This window comes from Microcebus murinus, chromosome 18, assembly GCF_040939455.1.
Source record: "Microcebus murinus isolate Inina chromosome 18, M.murinus_Inina_mat1.0, whole genome shotgun sequence".
Lineage (NCBI taxonomy): Eukaryota > Metazoa > Chordata > Mammalia > Primates > Cheirogaleidae > Microcebus > Microcebus murinus.
Window position 1 is genome coordinate 11,657,310 of NC_134121.1, and position 23,254 is coordinate 11,680,563.

The 23,254-nt window shown below is 42.8% G+C and overlaps 1 protein-coding gene across 4 annotated transcripts in view; it reads left to right on the forward strand.

The window, feature by feature from the left end:
* ARHGAP44 (Rho GTPase activating protein 44) overlaps window positions 1-23,254 on the forward strand; it is a 178,456-nt gene that overhangs the window by 83,653 nt on the left and 71,549 nt on the right. For all 4 annotated transcript variants that reach the window (XM_012777369.2, XM_012777380.2, XM_012777405.2 and 1 more), the window contains exons 2-4: window positions 6,054-6,093; window positions 6,856-6,960; window positions 16,093-16,169. In XM_012777369.2, coding sequence (XP_012632823.1) covers window positions 6,054-6,093; window positions 6,856-6,960; window positions 16,093-16,169 — 222 coding nt within the window. The remainder of the gene's footprint in view (window positions 1-6,053; window positions 6,094-6,855; window positions 6,961-16,092; window positions 16,170-23,254) is intronic.

The window sequence follows — 23,254 nt, forward strand, 5'->3', positions numbered from 1 at the left end:
TATGACTTTTAACACAAGCATGGATTTGTGCAACCACCACTACAGACAAAATACTTAGAATAATTCTGTTACCTCAGAAAGTTCCCACATGTAGCCCCTTTTACTCAAGCCCTCCCCCTCCCCCACCTCTGTCACCCACTGCTCTGTTTTCCACCCCTGGGGTTTAGCTTTGCTAGAGTGGCGTGTAAATGGAATCATTCAGTGTGTATGTGATCTTTTGGGATCGGCTTTTTATACTGAGCGTAATGGTTTTGCCTTCTAGCCATGTTGTAGCATGTGTCAACAGTCCGTCCCTGTTTACTGCTGAGTAGTATTCTATTGGATAGCTGGTCTACAGTTTGTTATCCATTCACCTGTTGAAGGACATGGAATGCTTCCAGATTTGTATTTATATTACATTATATTTCGTTTCATTGATATTATAAATAAAGCTCTATGAACATTCACAGGGGGTGTGTATGTGTGTGTGTTGCCATTTTAATATTAGTATCTCATTTTGTGATTAGTTTGCATTTTCTTAATGGATAATATTTAGCTGCTTTTCTTGTGCTTATTTGCCACCCACATGTCTTACTTGGTAAAGTTTCTATGCAGATTTTTTTGCCCATTTTTGATAGGATTTTTTTTTCCTTATTGTTGAATTTGAGAGTTTACGATTCTTTTTTCGCATATGTGATTTGCAAGTATTTTCTCTCTTTTTCTAAGTTGTCTTTTTATCTTTAAAAGGTATCTTTCATGGAGTAAAAACTTTTAGTTTTGAAAAAGTGTGACTTATTATTTTTCTTTTATGACTCATACTTTTGATGTCATATCTAAGAACCCATTGCCTACACCAAGGTCACAGATATCTTCTCCTATGTTTTCATCAAAAATTTTATAATTTCACGTCTTTTATTAAAGTCTGTGATCTATTATGAATTGATTTTTGTAAATAATATGACAAATGGGCTAGGGTTCATGTTTTTTGCATGTTAATGTGTTCCATCACAATTTGTTAGGAAGACTTTCCTTCATCTGTTAAATTGCCTTTGTACTTTTGTGAAAGATCATCAGTCATATTTGTTTAGGTCTATTTTTGGACGGTTTGTTCTGTTACTGTAGGTTTCAGTCTTTTTGCAGATACCATACTTTTCTGATTATTAAATATTATAGCAAATCTTAAAATTGGATCACGTAAGTTCTACAACTTTATTTTTCTTTCTAGAAATAGTTTTAGCTATCCTACTTCTTTTGTAGTTTCATGTCAATTTTAGAATCAATTTGTTGGTATCTACAACAAATTCTGCTGAGATTTTGATTGGGATTGCATTTAAGCTATGATCAGTAGGGGGAAAAGCACCATCTTTACCATGTGGGGTCTTCTAGCCCATAGACACGGTGTGTCTCTCCGTTTATTTAGATCTTCTTATATTTCTTTTGTAAACATTTCATAGTTTTCAGTCTACAAGTTCTGTACATGTTTTGATAGATTGACACCTAAGTATTTATTTTTTTAAACAATTGCCAATGGTATTTTTTTAAATTTCCGTATTCATGTGTTCATTACTAGTATGTAGAAATACTATTTATTTTTGTATGTTTATCTTGTATCATGCCATCTTGCTGAACTCTTTTTGTTTTATAGGTTCCTTGGCATTTTCTTCAAAGACAGTCATAGCATCTGCACTTAGGGATATGTTTATTTGTTCCTTTCATATGTATACACTTTTCCTTTTCCTTTTATGTCTTACTGCTTCGACTTAAACTTTCAAAACTATGCTAAATGGTGGTGAGAACAGACATGCTTCCCCTGATCCCTGTTTTAGGGGGAAAGCAGTTAGTCTTTCAACATTAAGTATAATGTTAACTGTAGGGTTTTTGTGTAGATATTATTTATCAAGTGGAGGATGTTTCCTTCTAGTTCTCATTTTCTGAGAGTTGTTTTTGTTTTGTTTTGTTTTGTTTTGTTTTTTACCATGAATGGGTTTTGTATTTTGTCAGATTCTTTTCTACATTAATGATGTGACTGTGTGATTTTCTTTAGTCTGTTAGTATGGTGTAATACACTAACTGATAATCAAATGTTGAACCAGCCTTGTCCATATTTTACTGTCCATATTTCTACAAACATTCTGATCGTGACCACATAAGTAATCTCTAAGAAGTTCCGTACTGTCGCACGGTTCTTCTCTTCTGAGCCTTCACCAGGTCACCCTTAACTCTCCGTTCATGGCCATACAGGCTTTCCTAGCCTGCTTCTGCAAAGTCTTCCAGCCTCCGCCCAGTCCCCAGTCCCAAAGCCACACCCACATTCTCAGTAGTTGTTTTTGCAGTATCCCACTCTCTGGTACCAATTTTCTTGGCCTATTTTGTTTCTGCTATGACTGAATTCTGCAGAGTAGGTAATTTATAATGAAAAGAAATAGGCCAGGTGTTGTGGCTCACGCCTGTAATCCTAGCACTCTAGGAGGCCGAGGTGGGAGGATCGCTCAACATCAGGAGTTCAAAACCAGCCTGAGCAAGAGCAAGACCCCATCTCCACTAAACGTAGAAAGAAATGAATTGGCCAACTAAAAATATATAGAAAAAAATTAGCCGGGCATGGTGGTGCATGCCTGTAGTCTCAGCTACTCAGGAGGCTGAGGCAGGAGGATACCCTGAGCCCAGCAGTTGGAGGTTTCTGTGAGCTAGGCTGACGCAGTGGCCCTCTAGCCCAGGCAACAGAGTGAGACCCTGTCTCAAAAAGAAAAGAAAAGAAATATATTGGCTCACAGTTCTGGAGGCTGGAAAATCCAAGATTGAGGGGCTGGTGTCTGATCAGGGCCTTCTTGCTGTGTCATAACAAGGTGGAACACATCGCCTGGGCAAGGGAGACCAAGAGGAGGCTGAACTTATCCTTTTATAAGAAACCTGCTCTCATGATAATGAACCCACTGCCATAGCAATGGCATTGACATATTATAAGAGTGGTGCCCCATGACCCAAACATCTCCCATTAGGTTCGGCCTCCCAACACCATCACTGGGGATCAAGTTTCTAACACATGAGCTTTGGGGGACACATTGAAACCATAGCAGTGTTTTTTAGGTGGCTCTAGGTTTTACATAATATACACATAACTTATCACAGTCTATTGGTGTCATCATTTTACCAGTTTGAATGACATCTTTCCTCTCTCTTTATGTCCCTTTACCCTCTCCTGATTATAATGTAATTGTGTTGAATATTTCCTCTCTATATAGTTAGAACCACATCAGACAATGTTATAAATATGAATGTTGCTTTAATTGTCAAACATAATTTAGAAAACTTAATAGGAGAAAGATAGTCTGTTGTATTTACCCATAGTTTTGCTCACCATGTTCTTTTTCCCTCTTGATATTCCAGGTTTCCTTCTTTTATCATTATTGGGTTGTTTTTAGATAACTTCCTTCAGCAATACTTTAAAGAGGCCTGCTGATGACAAATTTTGTTAAATTTTTTTTATATCTGAGATTGTCTTGGTTTCCCCTTCATTCCTGAAGGATATTTTCATTGGATATAGGATTCTAGTTGACAGTTCCTGTCTTCCCACCCTTGAAAAATAATGTACCACTTTCTTATGGCCTCCAAGGATTTTGTGAGAAATCTGCTCTCATTCTAATTGCTTTTCCGCTTCGGTGAGGTAGCATGTCTTTCCCCCTGCCTGCAGGACTTGCCTTTAGTTTTCAGAAGTTTGATTGTGATGAGTCTTGGTGAAGATTTCTTTGTGTTTAGAGATCCTCTTTGGGATTTGGTCAGCTTTTTAAACATGTAGGTTAGTGTCTTTTGCCAAATTTGGGGAGCTTTTTTGCCATTATTTCTTTGAGTTTTTTATTTTATAGTTTTTAGCCTACCTTTTTTTTTCCTCTCTCCTTCTGGGACTCTGATGACGCAAATATTTGATCCTTTGTTATAGTCCCATAAGGCTCTGAGGCTTTTTTGTTTGCTGATTTGTTTGTTCTATTTTTGCTCTGTTGTTCAGGTGGGGACATTCCTATTATGCTTTCTTCCAGTTCACGGATTCTTTCCTCTGTCACCTTCATTCTGCTAGTGAACCCATACACTGAGGATTTTTTTTTTAATTTAAATTACTAGATTTTTCTGCTCTAAAATTTTTCTCATTTGTTTCTATTTTTTTTTCATTTATTTCAGGTATATTCATAGTTGTACATGGAAGCATTTTTATAATGAATGCTTTAAAGTCTTTGTCAGATAATTTTAATTTGCATCTATTGATTTTCTTTTTTCATTCGGTTTGAGTTTTCTCTGGTTCTTGGTGAGTAATTTTTGACTGAAATCTGGACATTGCATCTGGTATTATATTATGAGACTCGGGATCTCACTTGAGCTTCGTCTTTTAGGTGGCTTTTGTCTAATACTGTGCCAGGATGGGAAGGAGGAGTGCTGCTTTGTTTCTGCCAAGCAGGGGTAAAAGTACAGATTTCCCACTCGGCCCCATGGACCCTTCACAGAGGGAGGTGCTCCTTGTTCCTTGGGGTGGAAGTGGGAATTCTGGCTCCCCACGGGGCCTCCTCGGCTGCCTCCATGGCAGGGAGGGGTAGGAGTGCCTCGTGGTTGCTCCCCACTTGGTTCCATTGATCCTGTAGGAGGGAGTGACCTTGTTATTGATGGGCATTGGCCAAAGGCCTGACTGTCCATAGGCCTCTGTGATACCCCAGTGGTATCACAGTGGGGTGGGGGGATGCTTCATTGTCACCGGGTGGGGGTAGATGTCCAGGCTACCCATATGATTGCCACTCTCCGCAGCAGAAGAGAACAGGCTTTGTCACTGCCCTATACTCAGCTTTCTCTGGCACTCCCACGCTGGTGAGGGGAGGTGGCTGGGTTACAGCGTGGCATGGACAGAACCCAGGCTCCCTGCTCAGCTTTTGCTGGCATGGGTAGAGTAGGACAATAGTTTTTTATGCAGTGGTTGGCTGCAGTGAGCAATTGGTACCTAAAAACCTTCTATCTTGCCAGGCTACCCCTTTCTTGGTCCTATCTCTGCAGAGATCAGGCTTTTTGGGGGGATTGTTTTGTGTGTGCCTGTTAGCATTTTAGGTTGCTCACTTCTTAAGCTCCAAGTTTGGAAAACGTGAAGCAAAACATGCCCACCATTTCCTTCCTCAGGTCTGGAGGTTCCCAGCCAGCGTGTCTTCTCTCCCTTTCCAGAGTTGTCTTCTGCTTGTCGTATCTACATACTGCCCTGGGTGTTCAGTTGTATTAGTGAGAGGACTTAGTTTGTTCTTAAATATTTCCTACATATGGTACAATCTTTGCTAATTCCAGTAGTCGAAGTCCTTCAGGCTCTTTATGTACTGTTTCTTCTCTCTCTCTGTGTACTCTTAAATCTTGACGATTTGTTCTCATGTGAATTTGCAGGGGGGTTGTACGTGTGTGAGAGAGAAAGTGAGAATGAGAAAAGAAGAGAGAACATGCGTTAAATTAGGTGTACTTTGCTCCAGCGAGGGTTTGCGTTCTCCTGTGATGTGAGGCAGTGGGTGCCAACAGCTTGGTTGGGGCCACTTCGTTCAGCATCTGAGTTTTTTCCCTAAATGTGGAAATCTCAGGTTTAAGGTGCAGACTTTCGCAGGGACCTGACGCTTGGTTGCCAGACCTCCGTGGAGCCCTTTGCGTTAGTTGCCAGGACTCAATACTGTCTCCGTGTTTGCTGTTTATTGATCCCGTCTCAGATTTCTGCTGATCTAGCTTACTTGTTGGGGGTGGGGGGAGGGTGACGGGTGAGGAAACCTTAGTTTGTTACTTAAGATATATATTTGTAGGGGAGCAAAAGAAGTCTGTCTGTTGTTGTTAACCCAGGTTCCAGTCTTCAGCAGGAACACCTCCAGAGTACCTTCTCCGCCAGGGTTGCTGGTGTGCTGGTTTTTAAGTTTGTTGTAAATGCCAGTATCGTCTCTGTATTCTTTTGGTAGAAGTGTCTGCTACTGAAGTCTCTGTTTTTCTAGCATTGCCTTAAGTGAAGAGACTGGGGAGTGATTATGAGGCCGTGTTCTTAGTGTTCTTACTGATACGTTTCTCATTGTTCTCTGTAGGGCTGAAAAGACTGAAGTTCTGAGTGAAGACCTTCTTCAGGTAAGGTTGTCACTGACCCTGGGCTCATGGTCACCAAAATGTTCTCCATTTTATTTTATTTTATTTTATTTTATTTTATTTTTTTTTTTTTTTTTGAGACAGAGTCTCGCTTTGTTGCCCAGGCTAGAGTGAGTGCCGTGGCGTCAGCCTAGCTCACAGCAACCTCAAACTCCTGGGCTCGAGTGATCCTTCTGCCTCAGCCTCCCGGGTAGCTGGGACTACAGGCATGCGCCACCATGCCCGGCTAATTTTTATATATATATATCAGTTGGCCAATTAATTTCTTTCTATTTATAGTAGAGACGGGGTCTCGCTCTTGCTCAGGCTGGTTTTGAACTCCTGACCTTGAGCAATCCGCCCGCCTCGGCCTCCCAAGAGCTAGGATTACAGGCGTGAGCCACAGCGCCCGGCCCTGTTCTCCATTTTAAAACTAAGCCATCCCCAGTGCTGTTAAAACTGCTCCAGCTGCTGCCCATACCAGCTGTTTAGAGATACAATTATTTTGCCTTTTATGACAGTACTTTGCATGTCGAATACTGGTTTAGGTGAGATCTTTCTGGAGAGAGATAAAGGCATTTCGTCACACAGTTAGCAGGAGAGTCCCGGAGTGTGCAATCACTGTCGCTCCAGTTCTCCAGGGTCAGATGTTTTCTCCCAGGAGTCCTCGTCTCTGCGGAGACTGGAGCAGTGGTGGTCCAGACTGACAAGCCCGCTCTCCCTGACCTTGCCCTCCCAGTGACACCGCCGCCGTTCTGTCTGCAGGTGGAGAAGCGCCTGGAGCTGGTGAAGCAGGTGTCCCACAGCACGCACAAGAAGCTCACCGCATGTCTGCAGGGCCAGCAAGGGGCAGAGGCCGACAAGCGCTCCGTGAGTACCCTCCTCGCCCCAAGCAGCTTAAAACCTGCCTACTGAGGACAAGGGTCCCGCTCCTGGGGTGTGTCCGGAAGTCAACCTGGCAGCCCTGGCTGCCTGTTTCTATGGCGGGACCACCCTCCCACTGTGCTTGCTCTTTAGCCCCACCTGAAGCCTCGCCACCCTCCCCAGGCAGGGTTGGGGTGCCTCTCCCTGTCCTCCCCAGAGTGGCACACCCGGGAGGACAGCAGGGGCGTGCTCAAGATCCCACCTCTAGGGAAGCTGTATCCTTGAGGGATGTCTTACCCCTGATTCAGCTCATTCATAGATTCCCTTTGCCTCAATACCATCTTAGGATCTCATGGGAAAAAAAAATTAGACTATAGTTTTAGAGGTTATGAGTGACCTATGAAGGCCTTTGGGAAATTGTTTTTGCTATAATGAGTCCATAAAGAGAGCTTGCTAAATAAAGCTACTCTGATGTCTTTGTATACAACCCACATTAGTAACAACAGGCGTGGTGTAATGTGATTCCACTCAGCAGTCCTTGGTGTGAACAGTCTTTGCAGGCACCCTCCCCTCTCCGCTGCCACCCCTCTCGAACCACCAAAGATTGGAAGACATTCTTAGATATGGCTTTATTACAAGGGATATGCAATCTAGATTTTTTTCCCTCCTCCTTTGAGTTTATAATCTACCTGTTTGGTGTCTGTCAGATTTTTTTTTTCTGACCTGGAGTTATTGTTGACTCACACGTCCCCATGTGTTCCAGTCCTTTCTCCCTTCACCTGCTGTGGTGCAAAAACCTGTCCTTCTTCTCTTCCTGGCCCTGTTTTCTTCTTTCTTAATATTCCCAGCAGGAATCACTTGTGTGTGGTATAAATAAAACTTTCATAGCTCTGAAAAATATCTATAGAAATAATTCTGCACGTATCAAGAATTTCAGCAAGGGGAAACTGTACAGTCTAAAGGGAGAGTTTGCAAACTACTTTAGACATGAAACCCTTTTATCAAACCAACATCTAAATGGGGGGACTCCAGGAATGGCTTCGGAATGGGGGGACTAGAGCCTAGCCTGCCTTTGATCCATGTTCTTTCTTATGCTCCAAGAAGCACTGTTTTTAAAATAACTGGTCCTAAGTACACTGTGTGTTGGCATCAAGAGTAGTATTTGAATGTTACCACCAGAAGCTTTAAACCAGCCTTTGGTGTTTAGGTAGATTAGTACTAGCATTATTTTTCTGGAATAAGATGAAGTTGCCTAGATTTGTGGAGTTTTCCTTAGATTGAGGATCTTGCACATCATATCAGTAAGGAGACATTTGAGTCCCTGAGTGGTCCATGCAGTGTTCTGTGTTTTATTTGAGCACATATAAGTTGCTTTTTGTTATTACTCTTTTAACAAGCTCATTAGCCCTTTAGCCATTTAGTTATGGTTTCCAACACTTAAATTTTTATCACAAACCTTTAAAAGTTTGGCCCTGAAAGCTGTGGCCGGCTGCCAGGTGGGGATGGGAAGAAAAATGGGGTTTTGTTACCATTGTCTCCGTGGCCAGAGGAAGCATTATTGTCCTGTGGCCACTGAGTAAAACTGGATTCCTTATGTGGGATGGAGACAGTAAAGATGAGAGTTATAGTTCCATTTTGCCATCTTTAGTCTGGGACGATAGCTGTTAGTTCATAGGTTTTTAAGACTTAACGTGATGAAGATGTTTGGTTTGTCAAAGCCCTTGCATTTCCAACAAAAAAACTGCTAGCCTGTGAAAGTGTTTCTCTACCTCGTTCAACAAATGCTTAGAAAGCACCGAGTCTGCCACCCACGGCGGTGTATGTGCCAAGTGCTGAGAAAGCTGAGCAGGACCCTGTGTCCTGGGAGCTCATGCCCAGAGGGGAGCAGGCGCCGCAGCGTGCATGCACCCTGACCGTGTCTTCCAGCTAAGAAGAGCTTGCTAGGAAGTAAACAATGGGAGGTTCCCACGAGGAGCTGGCCATGAGGACAAGTCAAAGGAGGCAGCCCCAAAGGGGGGAAACATGGTCCTAGGACAGGAGGCAACATGTGCAGAGTTCCCAGAGGCAGGAGGGAGTTGGGCATTTTTGAAAAACACAGAGGTGGCCAGAGTGACTGGGCCATGGAGAGCGAGGAGGATGTCGCGTGAGATGGGACTGCAGGGGACTGGACCAGGCTTGAGGGCCGTGCCGAGGATTTGGACTTTATCCCTCACAGCAGAGAAAAGCCGAGGTTTTCAGAGGGAGTGACGTGATCAGACTTGTTGACGACTGTGTAAATAACGGGTTCATGGGGCCAGTGACACGGATGTGGGAAGGCCCCAGGTGAGGTGCAGTGGGGAGAAGGAAGAGGGACGGAGAGCAGCATACGTGGTGGGCCCCGAAGGCGGAGTGTTTAGGGCTTGGTGACGGAATGGATGTGTAGGAGGAGGGGAGAGGGGTTTTATGGTCTCTGCCCTGAGCGCTGAGCGCCTGTTAAATCCGTGGGAGTTGCCGAGATCACCTGGGGAGAAAATACAAGGTGAGAAGACAAACGGCCCTTGAATCAAAAACCCCAGAAACAGCAGCGTTTCAAGCTCTCCCAGGAGGAGGACCCAACGGAGAGAGCGGGGAAGTGGAGACTGGTACTGCGCCTCCACCGCCCGCTCCCACCTAGGTCGCAGGCGGCGTCCTCGGTCTCCCTTTCCATCCCCCACGTCCAGGCTGTCAGCGAGTCCTGCGGGCTCTTCCGCCGGAGCATGTCCCTTCTGCTTCAGCGTGTGCCGCCCTGGCCCAGGCCGCTGCCATCCCTTCCTGAGCAGGGCGGCTGCTATCACGTCTTCCACTCCGACCCCTCCCCGTCTCCTTCATGTTCTATTCTCTGCAGCCGCTGCAGTTAGAGTTTAAAATGGAAATCAGATGATGTCATTCCCCAGCCTAATCCCACCCAAGGATTCCCATTGTGGAATAAAATCGGGACTCCTCACCTGGGCCCCTGGACCCTAAGGATGTGTCTCTGAGCGGGGCTCTTTCTCCGTGCCCCTCGGCCGTGGTTCTCCTGCTCTGCTGGCCGAGCACCCGGCACCCCCAGCTCACAGCCCTCGGGGGCCTTTGTACTCACTCGGCCCTCCGCCCTCCGTGAGGAGCAGGTCTACCCTGCATTTCAGCCCAGCAACTTCTTAGGCCAGGCATGGTGGCTCATGCCTGTAATCCTAGCACTCTGGGAAGCTGAGGCGGGCAGATTGCTTGAGGTCAGGAGTTCGAAACCAACCCAGCAACTTCCTAGTCTTTTTTTTTTTTTTTCCTTGAGACAGAGTCTCGCTTTGTTGCCCAGGCTAGAGTGAGTGCCGTGGCGTCAGCCTGGCTCACAGCAACCTCAATCTCCTGGGCTCAAGCGATCCTACTGCCTCCTCAACCACCTCCCGAGTAGCTGGGACTACAGGCATGCGCCACCATGCCCGGCTAATTTTTTCTATATATATTAGTTGGCCAATTAATTTGTTTCTATTTATAGTAGAGACGGGGTTTCGCTCTTGCTCAGGCTGGTTTCAAACTCCTAAACTCGAGCTATCCGCTCGTATCAGCCTCCCGGAGTGCTAGGATTACAGGCGTGTGCCACCGCGCCCGGCCCAGCAACTTTTTATTCTGATGTCACCGTCTCAGTGAGGCTTTCCCTGACCTCCTAATGTGTTTGCCTTCTCCTCCCACCCCAATCCCACCACCCTATTTTATTTTCTTCCTAGCGCACATGATTATCTGAAATCGCTGTGATCATCCATTCCCATCACTGGTGTGGGAGCAGGGATCCCGTCCCTCCATCCGCTGTGGTCCCAGTGTCTAACGCAGGGCCTGCCCCAGCAGAGCCCTGATAAAAATAGACGTGTGTCATGAATGGATGGTCTGTGAGTATTTTAGGCACGGAACCTGCCTCACACGCCAGCATGCCAATGCGAACCCTTCCTGTGCTCTAACGGGCAATTTAGCACGGGGTTTCTGAGGTGAAGCTCTGGAACCTGGCTGCCCAAGGGTGCGAAGCCCAACTCTGTTGCTTTCTGATTTTTGCCTGACCTTAGTTTCTTCCTTCGGGAAATGATAAGAACGATAATGATTTTCTACCCAGTCGGGGGTTTGGGAATTCAGCAAGGTAATGATGCACGTACACGCCCAGCGCCGTGCTTAGCTTCATGTGGAAAAACACGCCCTGCTGCTGCTCATGCCGCCCCACTGTTAGGCCGCAGGAGCCGCTGAGAACCGTTGGACCCTGAGCAGCAAGCCTGGGCTGTGTCTACTGGGGTGTGAGCCACGGACGAGCCGGTTGCCTGGGCGTGGAATTGGAGGACAGTAGGCGACAGTTTTTAGAGATAAGGAATATGAGAGGGTGCGCGTGTGTTTGGGGAGCAGGGTGGATATTAGAATGAGACTTTTTTTTACCTCTGAGTCATCCTACAAACTGTGTGGCTTATGTCCAAGATAATTTTAGAGGGAACAGTCATCTCAGATATGTCAGATTGACTGCATTCAAACTCTGGGACAGTCTGTCTTTCCCTTAATTCTTAAGGTTCTATCTGAACTCCAGAGCCAGGACAGAGTTTATTTTAACAGCTTTTTTTTGACCCTGAAATCACAGGCCAGCATGAAGTTTGCTAAGGTCTTTTCACCCAAGCACTGCATTCACGGGGCTCATTGACTGGCTCTCTTGGTGGATCCTTGGCAGTGGGGACAAAGGCATTTCAGCAGCTTTTCTACATCTTTGGGCAGTTTAATCCTTCTAAGACCGGATGTCCTTATATATGAAGTGGGGGTGACGCAAGTGTGGGGGAAAGAGCAAATAATGTTAATACCTTAGTTATAGAGAGCCATTAGGTTACATGAGATGGCTACAATGCTAGGCATTTATTGAACCATCATTTCCCCCTCCATCTCAGAGAATTTCTTTAGAAATAGAAATCGTTTGTAGTCTGTTGTGAGTCACAGTCCATTAACTTCTTATCTAATGCATTTGATCACAATTTGCCCTGATCCCCTTTTCATCTGAAAGTATACTTCCTTTATCCACGTCTTCTCTCCTCTTGTCACTTGGTGACTTCCTTCTAATTTCCTGATTCTTAAAGCATTGACACAAATAAAAACTCATCATTCATTTCTACTGAGTTTTACCCCAAAGCCCCCTTCCCCCACCCTTGGAATCCAAGCCCTCGAATGCACCTCAGTATCTCTCCTAGAGTGGCAGTGCACCATCAGTAGAGGACATGAGTAAATGCATTTTGTCATCTTTATTCAGTGATCTATGTAGCCATTAAAACTAAAAGAAAGAAAGACAGCTCTACATGTAATGATGGGAAATGAGACGAAAGATAGATATACTTACCCGAAAAGAAAGGCAAGGCACAGAGTGTGCCTGGAACATGCTAACCTTGTGGGGGGGAACTAGTCTCTAACTATGGACATACATGCATATAAAATCGGATCTGAGGCCAGGTGCAATGGCTCACTCCTGTAATCTTAGCACTTTGGGAAGCCGAGGTGGAAGGCTCCCTTGAGGTCAGGAGTTCAAGACCAGCCTGGGAGACATAGTGAGACCCTGTCTCTAAAACTTTTTTTTAAAATGGATCTGCTTAGAATATTTATGGAAGGATACACAAAAATCTGGTCACTGTATGGTCTCTGGTGAAGGGAACTCAGTTGAAGGATAGGCAGGAGGGAGTCTTTTTGCTGGAAACCCTCTATCACCTTTCAGTTTTATACCATATGCATATATTTCCTACTGAAAATTTAATTCATTCACTTGATATAGATAGATGGCAAAAAGGAGAAAGAAAACTGTTATGCTCCCTGTTAAAAACAAAAAAGCAATTGAAACAGAAATGCACTTCCTAGTTTTTGGTACTCTACCACTTAACACTATGCTCTTTGCTGCCTGAGAGCATCTCAAAACCATGGGTGAGGGTGCTGGGAGACCGAGATGAGGAGAGAATGATGCTCCTTCCCTGCCTCCTGGGCAGGGCACCTCCAGCCCTGTCACTTCAAACTCCATTTTCCAGTCTGAGTTTTGCAGGACAGACACTGGCTGTCCCCTCACCATCCTCCCTCTGAGACTCTGGGCAGCCTCATGGTCCTCCAGTGACCATTCTTGTCCTGTGAACTTGACCTTCCTTCCTTTGGTCACTCACCAGCACAGTTTTCTGCTCAATGCACCGACAGGACAAATCAGGCAAGTTCCTTTCCACGTTTGGGAAAACTCTGCTCACCTCTGGTAGGTGTGTTTCTCCAAAGGGGGTCAACTCCTGGGCAATTTGAAGTCCCCGTTATGATTGGCAGGATCCTCCTTTGCTTCTTTGTCAAATTTTGGGAAGATTCAGAAACGCTGAAGTCTTACCCTGCAGGACACTTATGGGACTGTGAATGTGCGTCACAAACCAAAGTGACCTTGTTATGTGGGCTGGCCAGCACCACGACCATGCTACCTGCTAGTCGGGGGAGTGTCTTCACGGATTGGTTATTGGGATATTTTAGGAACTTGTGCATTAAACCAGGTTTCTCAGCCTTGATGCTATTGACTTTTTGAGCCTAGCAATTCTTTGTTGTAAGACACTGGTGTACACTGTAAGATGCCAAATGTCCCTAGGAGGACAGAATGACCCTTGGTTAAGAACCAATACCTTAAGCTATGCCCTGTTTCTAAGGCTACAACCAGGATATCATGCCTGCTTTTGTGAAGAACACACTGTCTCCTCATACCCTCACACACACTTCTGCGACCACATGTGGGGGGATTGTCTCCTCATCCCAAGCAATTCTCCAACTCTCCAAACACCAACTGGGTGTTCTGCAATTTAATTCAGTTCTGGCATTGTCTACCTGGAGTTAGCACGAGATCCTATAGCTTAAGGTCTCTGTCCCACAAGGATACCCCCACTTCAGATGCTGATTGCAAATCCAGGCCTTTGGTATTTCTGACTGACCGGCCATAAATTGGGGATTCTCACAACCGCCACTTGGGTTTGATAATCTGCTAGAGTGACTCACAGACCTCAGGGAAACACACTTTACTTGTGTTTGCCAGTTTATTATAAAGGATACAGGTGAATAGCCAGATAGATGGAAAGAGACTTAGAGCCAGGCTTGACGGCTCACGCCTATAATCCTAGCACTCTGGGAGGCCCAGGCGGGTGGATTGCTCAAGGTCAGGAGTTTGAATCCAGCCTGAGCAAGAGCGAGACCCTGTCTCTACTAAAAATAGAAGGAAATTAATTGGCCAACTAAAAATATATAGAAAAAATTAGCCGGGCATGGTGGCGCATGCCTGTAGTCCCAGCTACTCGGGAAGCTGAGGCAGGAGGATTGCTTGAGCCCAGGAGATTGAGGTTGCTGTGAATTAGGCTGACGCCACAGTACTCACTCTAGCCCCGGCAACAAAGTGAGACTCTGTCTCAAAAAAATAAAATATAAAAATAAATAAATAAAATGCTTTAAAAAAAAAAAAAAAAAAACAGAGAAGCGACTTAGGACAAGGCTTGATGGTGTTTATTGTTTATCTCCACCATTAGAAATAAGTTCCATGGAGTCTGGTCGTCTTCACCCCTGGTGTGCTGCCTACCCTCCCTACATGTTGGATTGGGGGATGAATTATAGTGGAAGCCGTCTACGTCATAATAACACCGGGAGGCTCTGGGCTGAGTGTAGTTGTCACTTTCTGTTTGAAGAAGTAGCCGTGTAGACTGGAGGACCAGCGGATATGCTGGCAGTTCCTACCTTGCTTTTGCTCTGCTGTCTGTCTGTGGGTGCCATTTGTCTTAGCTCAGAAAGGAGAGGGCTCGTTGATGCTTAGTGAGGAGAGAACAGGTCATGCTACACACCTGTAGCAGCTTGCTTTTCTCTTCTTATGACATCAAATTTACCATTTTAAAGTATACAATGGTTTTAACATTTAATACACTCGAAGTCTTTTGCAACTATGGCTACTATCTAGTTCCAGAACATTTTCATCATCCCCAAAGGAAACCTCATACCCATCAAGCAATCCTTCCCCAATCCCCTCTCCCCTACAGCCCCCAGACAAGCACTAACCTACTTTCTGTCTCTATGAATTTGCTTATTATGGATATTTCATATAAATAGAATCATACACTACATGTCCTTTCTGTCTAGCTTATTTCACTTAGCGTGATGTCTTCGGCACTCATGCATGTTGTAGCAGGTGTCACTACTTCATTCCTTTTGCTGGCTGAATAGTATTCCACCGTAGCAATGGATATACTACCTTTTGTTCATGCATTTATCCATCAACAGATTTTGGTATTGTTCTCACCTTTTGGCTATTGTCAGTAGTGCTGTTATTCACATTTATGTGCACGTTTTAGTTTAAACATCTGTTTTTGGTTATTTTGAATACACACACATACACAGAGGAGTGAAATTGCTGGGGCATACGGTAATTCTTTTTAACTTACTGGCATATTACTAAACTTTCACAGCACTACACCATTTTAAACTTCCACTAACAATGCATTAGTGTTCATTTCTCCACCTGCTCACCAGTATTTATTTTCTGGGTTTCTTTTTTAAAAATTATTACTATTGTTATAACCATCTTAGTGAGTATGAAGTGGTATCTCATCGTGGCCTTGATTTGGGTTTCTCCTAATCATCTTTTCATCTGCTTATTGGCCATTGTTATATCTTTTATGGATGGCCCTTTATTTTGAGCCTGCTCCCTTTGCAGTGTGATTGTGTTTGAACACTTTTCTCTCTTTCTTGACCATAAGCTGCCTTATTTATAAAAGGAGGCTAATGCTCTCTTCAAGAAAGAGGTTGATTTTTTAGAAAGTAATACATTTTTCAAATCTTTGTTAACATAATTTTAAATTTTTCTCTCTTTTTGTTTCCTGCTGTCCTACTTCATTTTAAAATGCAGCATATAAACCTCAGGCTTATTTTCCAAAATGACAAATTTAATTCAGTTTTAATTTTCTGAATTTTGACATCTCTAAGTCTAACCTGTCATCATTGTATACTGTGAATCTTTAGGTTTAAACATGTTTTAAAGTCAGTTTGCTTCTTATCTAATATAATACCTAGGCACATGTTTGACTTTTTACTATTTTAGAGTCATCAGGTGACTGTTGAAAGTAGTTTTCATTACACTGTTTGTTTCCCTTCCAGAAAAAGTTGCCTCTGACAACACTGGCTCAGTGTCTGATGGAGGGGTCAGCTATCCTGGGAGATGACACACTTCTTGGGTAAGTCGACACCTTGCTTGGATTCGTGCCAAATCTAGGTAAATCCCCATCTGTAAAAAGGGGATTAGAATTCCTCGGGGAGGCAGCAAGGACGCCTCATTTCTGGCTGGAGACTTGGGTAGAGAAGAGGAAAATGTTACCGGTGAGAAATCAGAACCCTTGGCTCTAAAGTTACTGTCTGTGGAGTGAGACTAGGCCCACATGGAGAGATTAACATAAAACTGGTGCAGGACAATTGAAATCCTCAGGGCTCTTGCAGAAGCAAATATGAAACCTCTCAATGTCAGGTGTTGGAACTTATGGGATTCCCAGAAGAGCAGCCCTTGCCGATTTTGAGCTCACAGTAAAACAAACTAAAAATAGCACCATGAGAGAGCATCAACAGACAGGATGAGTAGGAGAATCATACCCTGAGGACCAATGATAATAGAATAATATGAAAAAAGTAAAATAACTATTTAAAATAAAATGTAAAAATTAACTAAAGGAAAAGAATCCTTGACAAAAGAATCCAATAGTATGAGGGAGAAAATGGGCAAAATTAAAGAAAAACCAAATAGATCTTAAAATTATGCTGATAATTTTTAAGTGTTGAGGTAAACAAGAGATTATACAAAAATAACTGGTGAACTTCATACTACCCAAAGCAATTTATACATTCAGTGCAATTCCTATGAAAATACCAATGCAATTCTTCACAGAGATAGAAAAAAATAATCTAAAAATTCTGTGGCACCACAAAAGATCTTGACTAGCCAATGTAATCCAGAGCAAAAAGAACAAAGTTGGAGGAATCACACTACTAGACCTCAAAATATACTACAAAGCTGTAGTAATGAAAATAGCATGGTACAGACATAAAAACAGACATGTATACCAATGGAACAAATTAAACAACCCAGAAATTAATGCACTTATCTACAGCAAACTGATTTTTGACAAAGTGCCAAAAACACTCATTGGGGAAAGGACTGTCTCTTCAATAAATGGTGCTGGAAAGACTGGATGTCCATATACAGAAGAATGAAACTAGATCCCTACCTCTTCCTCCATCCAAAAATCAACTCAAAGTGATCAAAGATCTAAAGTGATCAAAGATCTTCAGATATAAGGCCTGAAACAATAAGATTACTAGGACAAAACACAGGAGAAATGCTTCAGGACATTGGTCTGAGAAAAGATTTTATGAATAAGACCTCAAAAGCATAGGCAACAAAATCAAAAGTAGATAAATGAGATTATGTCAAACTAAAAAGCTTCTGCACAGCAAAGGAAAAAACAGAGTGAAAGGACAACCTACAGAATGGGGTAAAATATCTGCAAACATCTCATTCAACAGGAGATAAATATCCAGAATATACAAGTAATTCAGCATCTCAATAGTGAAAAACCAATTTGATTCAAAAATTGGCATATGATTCAAACAGATATTTCTCAAAAGAAGACATACAAATGGCCAAAAAAAATATGAAAAATGTTCAGCATTGCTAATTATCATGGAAATGCATATACAATGAGTTATCATCTCACCCCGGTTAGGATGGCTATAATCAAAAAGACAAAAAATAACAAATGCTGGCGAGGATGCGGGGAGAAGGGAGCTTGTGTACACTGTTGATGGGAATTTGAACTAGTGCAGCCAGTATGGAGAACAGTATGGAAGTTCCTAAAAAAACTACAAATAGAACTACCATATGATCCAGCAATCCCACTACTGGGAATGTATCCAAAGGAAAGGAAATCAGTATATCAAAGATACATCAGGACCCTCCTGTTTATTGCAGCACCATTCAAAATAGTCAGGATAGGGAATCAACCTAAATGGATAGAGAAAATGTGGCATATATACACTATGTAATACTATTCAGCCATAAAACAAATGAAATCCTGTCATTCACAGACAGCAACATATATGCAACTAGAGGACATTATGTTAAGTGAAGTAAGTAAGGAACAGAAGGTAAAACACTACATGTTCTCACTTGTATGTAAAAGCTAAAAAAAAGTTTATTTCAAAGTAGAACAGAGGCTGGGTTGGGGAGGCAGAAGGAGAGGATGGGGGAGATTGGTTAAAGGATGCAGGATTACAGCTAGATAGGAGAAGGAAGTTGTAGTGTTCTACACCACAGTAGGATAACTATAGTGAATACATAGTTTCAAGTAGCTAGGAGGAGAATATTGAACACAAATAATAAATACTTGAGATGCTGGATATGCTTATCACCCTGATCTGATCACTATACATGATATGTATCTAAATGTCACACGCACCCTGTGAATATGTACAATTATTATTTGTCAAGTAAAAAAAAAAGAATTGGTGAACTTGAAGACAGATCTGGAACTGCCACCTAGAAGGAACAGAATAAAGTGTGGAGATAAGGACATGGCCATCACTAAGTTGGAAGGCATGGTGTTAGAATGCAGAGGGACAGCATTCTGTCTAGTAGGACTTCCTGAAGAAGAAAATAGGAAGAAGGGGAAGTTTGTGGTTGAGTTTTTCTTTTCCAAATTTGAAGTGAAACAGAAGACTTTAGATGTAAGGAGCACAAAACGTTTTGACTGAGATCAACAATAAGATATCCATTCCTAGACACATTATAGTAAAACCACCGCTTATTAACAAAAAAGAGAGAAATTAAAATCTCCCAGAAGAAAAATGATAATTACCTATTAAAAGGGCAATTAAACTGATAACAAAGTATTCATCAGCCACAGTAAATGCCAGTAGATAACAGTGGAATATCTTCAAGTATTGATGGAAAATACAACAAACCTAGATCTATGATCAACATTATTCAAGAATATGGGAGAATAAAGATATTTTTAGGCAAAAATTTAGAGAAGTTACTACTCGCATATTCTCACTGAAAGAACTAGTTAAGGCTAGTGTGAGATAGATTATGTCCAGAAGAAAGGTAGGAAGTGCAAGTAGCAAGGTAGAATAAAAAGTGAATGTGTGGTAGAGGAGGAAAAAAAAAATACCTTTTCTCTCTAACCTTTGTCTGTGGGCTTGCAAATTAGATTGACAAGAGGAAGATTAATGAGAAATGCATACAAATTTTATTACTATGTGTACACATACACATGGACATGAGATGAGCAGCTGTAAGGGCAGTTAGAATGTGGACTTACATGGCATCTTAACAAAGAACAATAATTTTTAGAGAAGGGACAAGACAAAGGAGAAGGACTTTGAGTTTCTTGGGTGGCAGATTGTGGGAAGGTAGATATTTGGGGAACTAATGGAAGATGTGGACTACTTAGTGAAGTTTGTTGTGAGGATTCTTCTGGTGCCAGCTGACTGGGGTCTAGACTTGTCTCTGGTGATTGGTCTCTGCCCTTCCTTGTAGAGAGGGGAGTGAAGAGACACCTTTACAAATGCGTGTCCTACTTTTATGCATATAAAGAGGGAGAGCAGAGGGCTTTTTTGGTATCTCCTTCTTTTCATTTGTTTTCAGCTCAAAATAGTCCTTATGCCAAAGTGGCATATTTTAGGATGGCAGAGTCTGCTACCCTTCCGTGGAAAGAAATTTAAATAAGCATTGCATTAAAAAGTAGAAATATAATAATGGATTTTGGAGGGTTACAAGCGAAGTAAAACTAAAATACTGGACTGTAATACATGTAACATTGGAGGGGGAGCCAGGGCTTCAGGCTCTTGTATTGTTTGAAAGGAGGATAAAGGTATTACATTTAAATTTGATGTCAAGTATGCATGTTAGAAAAGTAAGAGTAACCACAAGAAGAATAGAAATGGAATGTGTAACTTCCAAACTAGTAGAAGGATGAAAAGGAAAATAAACAGGAAAAAAACCACAGAAGGGACTAAAAGAGAAAGAGTCAAGCAAAGGAAAGGCATAATAGATAGAAAACAGAAAATGAAGGTCAGAGCAATTGTTGCATATATATCTGCAGTCATAAGAGATGTAAATGGAATAAACTCAACCGCTAAAATATAGAGAATCTCAGGTGACTAAACATGGAATCCTGTTGTAATGGCATTTCTAAGAGTCATGCCTAAAATATAATGACCAGCAAGTTCGGAAGCAAAGATGACAGATTGAACACGCGTCTGATTTTATCTCTTTCCAAAATCCACTTAAACTACAATAAATGGACTTTTCTTCTTAAAAGACATCAATCCACAATGGCAGGAAAAACAGGAAAAAAGACAAGAGCAGCACAATTTTGTGAGCTGTAAAGCGCGTGAATGACTGGGAACTGACTCGGCGAGTCTCCGAGAGCTGACTCCCAAGCCAGAGGTAGGATGTGCTGAGATCCAACATAACTTACATGGTGAGAAGCTCACGGTGCTCAGGAATCGGTGGCACCAGGGGTGTCTAGAACAGTGGGTCTTTGGGGGTAGAATGGGTGATTAGAATAATGAGTGTGGGTTGAAGGCTTTTCAAGTACCACTTGGATCTCTAAAACCCAGCTCCTATGTGTATGTCTGGGACACTGTCCTGCTCCCCACCCCCACCACAGCAGAAGCCCGGAGCTTTGTTCTCTGGAGGGGATAAAACAGCATCTCTAGCACGGGGACTTGGGCAAGGTGGAGTGTGAGGCTGCCGCTCAGTAGGGAGGAGGATCCAGTGGTCTGGTGCACACGGGATGCCAGTGCTGAGACTCCTCAGCCCCTCCCCCGACTCACACGGGCCCAGGCCTTTACCTTCTGGCTAGGGAATTAGGAGACTCTTCCCTGGGGAATCTGCTCAGTGCAAAAAAAGCACGTAAAGATGCGAGGACATCTGAGGGGGACAGTGGCCAGGGACTGGCCCAGCTAGATCTTCCTACAGACAAGCTCACAGCCGACGAGTTTCACTCACATCTTCTGAGCTTTTTAGTCTTCACTTTTAAATATACACAGGCACGGAGATCACCAGACATCTGAGGAAAGTCTCTAACCTGAAACCTAGAGACCAGAACCACTGGGGAGAGACGTCCAACTTGGAAGAAATAGAGATTGTGTTGGGAGGGGAAGATTTCAGGAAAACTATCACTTATGTTTTCAAGTGGTAGGGGAAAATAAAACACTCATGAAGTGAAAAGCAGGATGTTAATACAAAGTATTTATGGGAAAGAAACATCCAGAGATCAAACGCAAACTTGCAGGAATGAAAACTGATGACAGCAGATATGAAATTCTCAGTAGAAGGTTTGGAAGATAAATTTGAGGAAGTCATCCAGGCTGGGCATGGTGGCTCACACCTGTAATCTTAGCACTCTGGGAGGCTGAGGCAGGAGGACCTCTTGAGGTCAGGAATTTGAGACCAGCTTGGGCAACATAGTGAGACTTTGTCTCTACAGGAAATTAGCTGGGCATTGTGGTTTGCACCTATAGTCCTAGTTACTCCAGAGGCTGAAGCAGGAGGATCACTTGAGCCTAGGAGCTTGAGGTTATAGTAAGCTAAGACGATGCCACTGCACTCTAGCCTGGGCAACAGAGCAAGACCCTGTCTCAAACAACAACAAAAAAAAGCCAGGAAATCAAGCAAGGAGACAAATCATAGAAAATAGAAACAGAATATTAGAGGACCCATCCAGAAGTCTTATGTCTGAATAACAGAAGTTTTTAGAAAAGGAGAAGAAGAAATAATAATAATAATAATAAATAATCCAACAGCATTTTCCAAACCCAAAGGACATGAGTTTCTACACAAAAGTGGCCCATTGAGCTCCCAATACAATGGGAGGACTTAAACCTGTGCTACAGGGCTCACCATCATGAATACTGGTGAGAAAAGATTCTACAACCTTCTAGAGAAAAAAATTATCACATACAAAGGATTAGAAACACGAATGCTTTCAGACCAAAAGCAACAATGGAAGCTAGAAGATTATTAAGCAATGTATTCAAAATTCTGTAGGAAACTATGCTCAACGTAGAATTCAATATCCTGCCCAAGTTTCAATCAATGTGAGGGTAGAGGAGAATGTTGTGGTCTCAAAAATTGACTTCCTACACACTCTTTCTCAGGAAGCTAATGCAAGATGTGCTCCATAATGAGGGAGTGACTAAGAAAGAGGCAGACATAGGGTGGGCCATGTCCAACACAGGACAGAGGGAGGAAAATCCCTGGGAATGGTGAAAGAAGAGTCCAGAAAGGCAGCTATGACCTAATGATAGAGGAAAACTCAATCTGGATTGAGGCAGGTCCAGGAGAAATTAATTCAAGAAGATGAAGTTCATTCACATCATGTATAGTTCAGTATCTTTTCCTTTGGTAATATTTGTATTTTAAGGCATATCAGAAAAAATAAAATTAGCACATAAAGTTCACAACTTGATGTTGATCATTGCTTAGGATGAGGTTTAATTTTTTTTTTTAGTTAGGCAAATTTTGGTTCAATATCTTAGGAGACAAATTAGAAAAGTGGCAGAGTATTTGGGGTTTAATCAGGTACCTAGACAACTAAACAAGCAAACCGAAACGAGGCAATTATTAACTCTAGGGAGAAAAAACAAATTTGCAAGAAAGATAAGTAATCATAGTATACTAGCCCCGCTCAACTCCAGATAATATGGAGTCAAGATATAAATTCTAAGCATCTACCAATATAAATAAATAGAGAGAGGGGAAATGTAAACATAGCTTAATTCTCATTTTCTGTAGTTGGGAGTTAATAACTAATGTTCAACTTTTTTTAAAATTAAGAAATAGCATTAGAAATATGTAGGTAAGTACCAGAAAATCAGATCAAAGACACCATTAAAAAGGTACAAGGGGCCGGGCGCTGTGGCTCACACCTGTAATCCTAGCTCTTGGGAGGCCGAGGCGGGCGGATTGCTCGAGGTCAGGAGTTCAAAACCAGCCTGAGCAAGAGCGAGACCCCGTCTCTACTATAAATAGAAAGAAATTAATTGGCCAACTGATATATATATATAAAAAATTAGCCGGGCATGGTGGTGCATGCCTGTAGGCCCAGCTACTCGGGGGGCTGAGGCAGGAGGATCGCTCGAGCCCAGGAGTTTGAGGTTGCTGTGAGCTAGGCTGACGCCACGGCACTCACTCTAGCCTGGGCAACAAAGCGAGACTCTGTCTCAAAAAAAAAAAGGTACAAGGACAAAACCACAACCTGGG